Genomic DNA, 8,392 nt, shown 5'->3' with positions numbered 1-8,392 from the left:
CGGGTTTTGTCACAATTATCGTCATAGAAGTGTCATAAGTATGACAGAAAAAAAAATCGTTCGGCCCAAAATGTCACGGATGTGTCTTTTTTTGTAGTGCAAGGAGATCACCTACTCCGCGAAGATCTACCCTAGTGAGGCAAGTCCTTCGTGGGCAATGGCCATGGTGGGATAGACAAGGTTGCTTCTTCGTGGACCCTTCGTGGGTGGAGCCCTCCGTGGACTCGCGCAACCGTTACCCTTCATGGGTTGAAGTCTCCATCAACGTGGATGTACGCTAGCACCACCTATCGGAAACCACACCAAAAATCTTCGTGCCTCCAATTGCGTTTGCACACTCCAATCCCATCCCTTTACATTCTCGCAAGTTGCATGCTTTACTTTCCGCTGCTCGTATACTCTTGCCATGCTTGACTGAAATGTATTGTGAATGTTTAAACTTGTGCTAAAACTCCACCTTAACTTGAAGAACTAAAAAACTGCTATTTTTCTTTGTTGAGGGTCTAATCACCCCCCCTCTAGACACCTCCTGTCGATCCTTTCAGAATGAAGGGTGCACGGTTTACATAAGCTTTGTAGTTAACTACTACCTCTTGAGCATGCGTTGGTTTTCCCTTGAAGAGGAAAGGGTGATGCAGCAAAGTAGCGTAAGTATTTCCCTCTGTTTTTGAGAACCAAGGTATCAATCCAGTAGGAGACTACACGCAAATCGCCTAGTACCTGCGCAAACAATCAAGAACCTTGCAACCAACGCGATAAAGGGGTTGTCAATCCCTTCTCGGCCACTTGCAAAAGTGAGATCTGATAAAGATAATAAGATAAATATTTTTGGTATTTTTGTTGTATAGATTGAAAAGTAAAGATTGCAAAATAAATAGTAAACTAGAATTATAGATCGGAAACTTATATGATGTAAAGTAGACCCGGGGGCCATAGGTTTCACTAGTGGCTTCTCTCGTGATAGCATATATTACGGTGGGTGAACAAATTACTGCTGAGAAATTGATAGAAAAGCGCATAGTTATGAGAATATCTAGGCATGATCATGAACATAGGCATCACGTCCGTGACAAGTAGACCGAAATAATTCTGCATCTACTACTATTACTCCACACATCGACCGCTATCCAGCATGCATCTAGAGTATTAAGTTCATAAGAACGGAGTAACGCATTAGGCAAGATTACATGATGTAGAGGGATAAACTCAAGTAATATGATATAAACCACATCTTTTTATCCTCGATGGCAACAATACAATACGTGTCGGTTCCCTTTCTGTCACTGGGATCGAGCACCGCAAGATTGAACCCAAAGCTAAGCACTTCTCCCATTGCAAGAAAGATCAATCTAGTAGGCCAAACTAAACCGATAATTCGAAGAGACTTGCAAAGATATCACATCATGCATATAAGAATTCAGAGAAGAATCAAATAATGTTCATAGATAATCTTGATCATAAACCCACAATTCATCGGATCTCGACAAACACTCTGCAAAAAGTATTACATCGAATAGATCTCCAAGAACATCGAGGAGAACTTTGTATTGAGAACCAAAGAGAGAGAAGAAGCCATCTAGCTAATAACTATGGACCCGAAGGTCTGAGGTAAACTACTCACACATCATCGGAGAGGCTATGGTGTTGATGTAGAAGCCCTCTGTGATTGAATTCCCCTCCGGCAGATCGCCAGAAAAGGCCCCAAGATGGGATCTCACGGGTACAGAAGGTTGCGGCGGTGGAAAAGTGGTTTCATGGCTCCCCTAGATGTTTTCAGGGTATAAGAGTATATATAGGCGAAAGAAGTAGGTCGGTGGAGCTATGAGGGGCCCACGAGGGTGGGGGGCGCGCCCTCCTGCCTCGTGGCCGCCTTGTTGCGTCTCTGACTTCCACTCCAAGTCTCCGGGATTGCGTTTGTTCCAAGAAAGATCATCACGAAGGTTTCGTTCCGTTTGATATTCCTTTTCTGCGAGACACTGAAATAGGTAAAAAAACAGCAACTGGCATTGGGCCTCCGGTTAGTTGGTTAGTCCCAAAAATAATATAAAAGAGCATATTAAAGCCCATTAAACATCCAAAACAGATAATATAATAGCATGGAATAATAAAAAATTATAGATACGTTGGAGACGTATCATTAACCCGAGTGTCTGGACTGCTACCCAGCCGTTTTACCCCTGGAGCGCACCAAGTGAAGGTACAGCTCCGACCCGGACGAGTTTCATCCACCGGATGTATGGCTTGGAATCGTGACAGTCCGGCCTGAGCTTTTTGGATGTACGGCCAGGAACCAAACGTTTGGCCCCTATCTACATGCACTTTGGGCCAAGTAGCTTGTATCCTCCCCTTCCTCCCTATTTTGATCTAGACTATAACCTCTCCCCTACCTCCTCTCTATGGTTAGCAAAGCATAATTAGACATCTTGAGAGAGCTTTGCTCATCAACCCTCTCCATTGGAGATCAAGACCTCCAAGTGGAGAAGAACCCAAGGGATTAACAAAGCCTCCATCTCTCCTAGAGATTTGGGGAAAATCTATCTCTCAAGACCTCGGCTCCCCTTAGGGTTTGAGAAGAACCACCTACTTACCTCCTTTTGTTGATTGTGGATCTATGTGTTTATTACTTGGAGAGCACATGTGTGATGTGGATCTTGTTTTTTGAGTAATTCCCCCTTGCGTCCCCTTCAGTTCATGTGTTTCTCCACTTTTCCAGCTCCAAATTGTGAAGATTGGGAACAATTGGGTGGTATTTATTTTTGACTTCATCCCCTTAACAAGCAAATCTAACCCTAAAAAAGTTACTCCTCTTCTAGACTCCAACATGCATGGGATAAACAAACATCATGCACAAGGTGATACTAATTAGGCATGCATGAACAAGGGTTAGCCTACCAATAATGTTCAACAACTTGCCTTGCTAGCAAGATTTTCTTTACATTCTTTTCCCAGGTTTATTCAGATTCTATCATTAGAAATCAGAATCACTAGATATTTTAAAAACATTTCACCAAGTTGACAAGTAAATATTTCTTGATAAAATCAGACTTGCTCTTTGCTTTCCCAAAAAGGAACAACTCACTCTTATGAAAGTTAATGGTTGGCCCTGACAATTTCTCAAAAGCACCCAAAATGAATTTCAATTTATTTGCACTCTCCACATCATCACGCGTTAGAAAAATGGTGTCATCAACATATTGTATCATATTGACACCCTGCTCAATTGTCTCTTCCAACACCCCTTTCACCATCTCATGTTGCTTAGCCATTTCCATGATTAGGACTAGGGCATCGACTACTAGGTCAAAGAGAAGAGTGGTAAGGAGTCCCCATGCCTAAGACCTTTATATTAATTGTTGAAGTATGGTCATACATGCCCTCTCATCATGGGGCTCGTAAATTATAATCTGTTCACATCACTTGGGGGGGGGGGGGGGGGGGTTGTGGGTTCTAATGGACATCCATAATTTTTGCTATGTCATTCCCTTTCTTTGGCTATTGCTTCGACTAGAGTTAGTCACTTTAGCTTATGAAAGGGTCGGAGAGGAGCTCATGTTGATTCTTAAAAAGGACTAGCCCAATTGATGAGAAAACTACATCAAGACCATTAACATAGTTCATTACAGTTCATCAAAGGATATCCTTATAAAGCTTTAGCAACAAAACACCTCCTAGTCTAGTGGAGCATCACACAACTACATCAAGGGGCGGTGCTAGCTATGTGGCCAGGTTTGGCAGCTGCCATACCTAATATTTTTTGCAAATACTAGTACATATATAACTTTGAACCGGTAAGTATACATACTAGTACATGTATAACTTTGAACCGGTAAGTATACATACTAGTACATGTATAACTTTGAACCGGTAGGATTCAAGCGTGCTAGACATGATTGTTGACCTAGTGGTGGACGTGGTGCACTAATCTGTAATGCTTGTGAGTTGGGACTTGACTGCACGGACGAATTAAATTACAAATACACGATCCAACCAGCCAACTGGCGATTGCGAGTTTCAAAAATCCTAGAAAGTCGAAACCCTCATGAATCCATAATTCTGCATGTAAGTGACAACAGTCAGCGAGTAGCTTCCGTCGTCCGGTGAGTCGGGTGAGATAATGAGGACGCGAAACGAATGAGATGTGCGCGGAAGGCGCAGAAGAAAAAAGGAAGTGCATAATGAAATATAATTCAGAATTAAAATTAACTTTAGTTTGAAGCAAATTTTGTTGACGTCAAATAAAATAAGATCCACAATTCTAACGATCTGTTGATACTGAAACTAATCTATTTGTTTTAGGTTGTATTTGCCGAACACAAAATAATAGTATATGTCTAGTATTAGTAAGTTTCTATAGTTGTATTATACTATGATTTTCTCCTTTATAAACCCCGCCACGCCTCAAAAGAATTCCTTCCTTCGCCATTGACAACAACAACAACAACAACAACAACCACCACCACCACCACCCATAGTCCCCCGCTGCTGAAGTTGGCCTTGGCAAACTATGCCTAAGGGTAAAAGGATACATATTTTACAACCTAAAATATCTGATTTTGGATGGTTAACATATGAGCCATCCCAAAGCCAGTCGAGTTCAATTAAAAAATCCAGATCCAAGGTAAGGTGCATAGCAAATCTTCGATAATGTCTCAAAGCATGCAAACAACATCCAAAAAATGTCGTCGGCAGCGGCATATGATGCAGATTCACTTCATAAGAAGTAGGCCCATAGTTTGAGTTCCACATGAAGCTTTGAGCTCCTTCGGTAAACATAGCCGCAAGATGCATTTTGGGATGTTCTGTACACTAGCCAATTATCCATCCTTCTTCGTTTAGAAATTTTTGCACACATAGGATGAAAGTAGAGTTTCGAGGGATCAGACGGTTCCCAAGCCACCCGTAAAAATCCGCAGCGAAACGCATCATCCCCTTCCTTCCTCGTCATGCTCCCAGCCTCCAAACGACCACTCTCCCCCGCTCAGCTCCCACACTCGCCTCCCATGGCGTCCCTCCTCTTCCTGCCGCGCACGACGCCCACGGCCTCCCCGCGCGCCGCGGCCAGGCCTAGGGCCGGGGCCATCACCTGCGGCCCGCGCGACAACCGCGGCCCGCTCCAGCGCGGCCGCTCCCTCTCCACGGAGGCCATCCACGCCGTGCAGTCCCTCAAGCGCCTCACCGCCGCCGACCGCTCCCCGTCGGCCGCCCGCGGCGCGGCCTCCGCGTCCCTCGGCCGCCTCCTCCGGGCCGATCTCCTCGCCGCCATGGCCGAGCTCCAGCGGCAGGGCCACTGGTCCCTCGCCCTCGCCGCGCTCCACGTGGCGCGCGCCGAGCCCTGGTACCGGCCCGACCCGGAGCTCTACGCCACGTTCGTCTCCTCCTCGCCGCCCTCCGAGGCCGCCGGCGGCGCCGTGGACGCGCTCGTGGAGGCGTTCCTCGAGGAGAAGGAGGAGCGGCGCGGCGGCGGGCGGCTCTCGGAGTCGGAGGGGCCGTGGGTGGGGGTGGACGTGTACAAGCTCACGAGGCTGGTGCGCGCGCTGGTGGCCAAGGGCAGGGCGCGCGCGGCGTGGCGGGTGTACGAGGCGGCGGTGAGGAGGGGAGGCTGCGAGGTGGACGAGTACATGTACCGGGTGATGGCGCGGGGGATGAAGCGGCTGGGGCTCGAGGCCGAGGCGGCGGAGGTGGAGGCCGACTTCGCCGAGTGGGAGGCCAGGGTCTCGCCGCCGGCGAGGCACCTGCTCGACGAAATGCGCGCGAGGGAGGAGAGCAACAAGACGACGACGACGGCTTAGTATTTTTGTACTGAAAAGTAAATCGAGAGTGCGCGAGTGTGATCATTGTGTTCTTTTATTACTGGAAAGTAAAAATGTCGTGCTGCTTGCCACAGTTCATGTCCAGAAAGTTCACAGCGAACAAGTTCAATTTCGACATGAATTTCCGTAGTATCAATTTCCACATCAGGCGAGAGGCACATTCAGATTCAGGATCAGCTTGGCTCCCTTAAAGATTCAGGATCATTCATATTTGCTGGGCAATTTCGATCACAAAGAAAGACTTCATCTTCAGGGGGATTATTCCAGCTTATATGAGGAGTTAATTGTACGTTGGTACTTAAATAATATTGATCGAAGGAAGTACCATAACTGAGGAACTATGTAATCACCAACATGAAGGGGCTCTTTTCCCCCTTTCTTCTTGAATATATAGTACGCACGTTCGTGCGTATTCGAGAAGAAGTACCATAACTGAGGCTTGAATTGGTACCACTATACGTTTTTTCGCAGATCAATACCTAGTCTGGGGCACGCCGCAACAAATCAATCTGATACGTGGTTAAACACATTTTGACACGGAAACTGACAGTCAGGGTACGCTTGTCAGTTGCTAACATGGCGTGTCGTGTCCATGTTTTTTGCAAAAAACCCCCTTGCTTTATATTTAATCACGCAAAATCACCTCGTTTGCATGCGCGTGGCCCAAAGCAGCCATAGCCCACTGGCTAGGCACCAGTCGTATCCTTCATCGCGAGCCCGTGGACAGAGCGTGCGAACACGCGCCTCGCTGCCTGCTGCTTCTCCCGACACCGCAAGGCGCAGTTAAGAGTGCCATGCACACCCCATGCTTATCTGTCTCGTTTCCGCCCATTTTCCCTTTCCCCTCTCTCGTTTTTGAGCTCCACCATGAGGAGCCGGAGCGTCATGAACCAGCGAGCCAAAACCACCACCTGGCCTTTTTCGTCGTGTCGAACCGCTCCGCCCCGATGCCATGCACCTCTCCACCGACAAAACACAGCCAAGGAGCTCCGAGTTGGACGAGAGACCACCTTCTTCACCGACGGCATCCGAAGGTAGTCATTGTTGTATCCCTGTAACCAGAGAGCCCACTAACTAGCCCTGCGGAACCTCTATGAGCACCACCTCCTTTCCCCTCCTTTCCCTCAATCGTGCAAGTCCTCTAGCCACCGCCTTGCGAGCTCCGAGATCTGGCGGCCGCCATGACCAACGAGCACCGCGATAGAGTTCCCACAGCCTCCCCATGCTGCATTTCCAGCTCCTGGAGCTCTCAGGGTGCCGCCTAGCCCCTCAGCCTGCTCGCCCGTGCCCCGTAGCCACACCCTCGCCGCATCCGTCCTGGTGCCGCCACGATTACAAAACTGATCAAGGGGAGGGATTCCTATAAATGAAGTGAATTAATCACAACTACAAAATGTAAGGCCTTATAAACATTGAAGTTGAAGTTAAAATGGTGAGGGTAATTTTTTTAGAACAAGTATTTAAAAATGTTAATCAAGCATTCGAAATATTTGGAATGAAAATATAAAAATGTTGATCATGTATTAGAAAAATAATGATTTTTTATCATGTATATAAAAATGTTGATCAAAAATTTTGAAAAAAAAATGTAGAACAAAATTTGAAAAATGTTAATCAAGCATTTGAGAAATGTTAAATGTGTACAGAAAAAATGGTGACCATGTATATAAAAAAGTTAATCCAGCATTTAAAAAACTGTTGAACAAGTACTTTAAAAAATGTTGAACAAGTATTTGAACAAATTTAATCAAGCATTTGGGAAAAGTTAAATATGTATAAAAAATGTTGACCATGTAGTAAAAAATGATGAGATTTTTTTATCATGTATATAAAAATGTTAATCAAGCATTTAAAAAAAGGTTGAACCATTGTTTGAAAATGTTAATCAAGCGTTTGGAAAATGTTAAATGCGTATAGAAAAAATATTGACCATGTGTTAAAAACATGTTAATCTTGTATTAAAAAAGGTTAATCAACAATTTGGAAATGTTTAAAAGTGTGTATTGGAAAAATGTTGACCACCTATTCGAAAAAATGTTAATCTTGTATTTGATAAAATGTTAATCAAGTATTTTAAAATTATTGAAAATGTGTAAACATAAAGTGTTGACCATGTATTAAAAATGTTAAATTGGTATTGAAAAAATGTTAAATGTGTATTAGAAAATTATTTTTTTGACATACACAAAAATTTAGAGTGAAGACGAAAACAAACATGAGAAAAAATAAAATAAAAACAGAAATGGGAGAAGAAAAGACAAAACCAAAAAAATGGAGAAGAAAAAAGAAAACCAAACAAAAAACGAAGGAAACTCTGTCAAAAAAAGAAAAAAACAGAAAAAAACCTGTAAAATCCAATGGAAAAATCGTCTTCCTTCGCCTAGTGTTTACTATGTGCAAGACATGGGCGTAATGGCTAGTAGAGCGAGCCACCTCCGAGGAGACCAGGGATCTATCCCTGCTTCTCTCATATCGTTCTCTTTTTCATTTAATTGTCCGCGAAATTGGCCGGTCCAATTGTTGTACACCCTTTAGCGAGAGTTCCCATGGTCTCTCGCTTAATGCGAGAAATACTATACAAC

At 44.7% G+C, this 8,392-nt stretch overlaps 1 protein-coding gene across 1 annotated transcript; it reads left to right on the top strand.

Moving 5' to 3' along the window:
- Nucleotides 1–4,853: 4,853 nt before the first annotated feature.
- LOC123074243 (protein THYLAKOID ASSEMBLY 8, chloroplastic) lies at nt 4,854–5,940 on the top strand. Its single transcript, XM_044497135.1, has one exon. The coding sequence runs from the start codon at nt 4,944–4,946 to the stop codon at nt 5,787–5,789; it is 846 nt and encodes a 281-aa protein (XP_044353070.1). The 5' UTR covers nt 4,854–4,943; the 3' UTR covers nt 5,790–5,940.
- Nucleotides 5,941–8,392: the final 2,452 nt, after the last annotated feature.

The sequence above is a fragment of the Triticum aestivum genome, chromosome 3D (assembly GCF_018294505.1).
Source record: "Triticum aestivum cultivar Chinese Spring chromosome 3D, IWGSC CS RefSeq v2.1, whole genome shotgun sequence".
NCBI classification, from domain to species: domain Eukaryota; kingdom Viridiplantae; phylum Streptophyta; class Magnoliopsida; order Poales; family Poaceae; genus Triticum; species Triticum aestivum.
The sequence above is the reverse complement of the archived record's forward strand: the minus strand, read 5'-3'. Positions and strand labels throughout refer to the sequence as shown.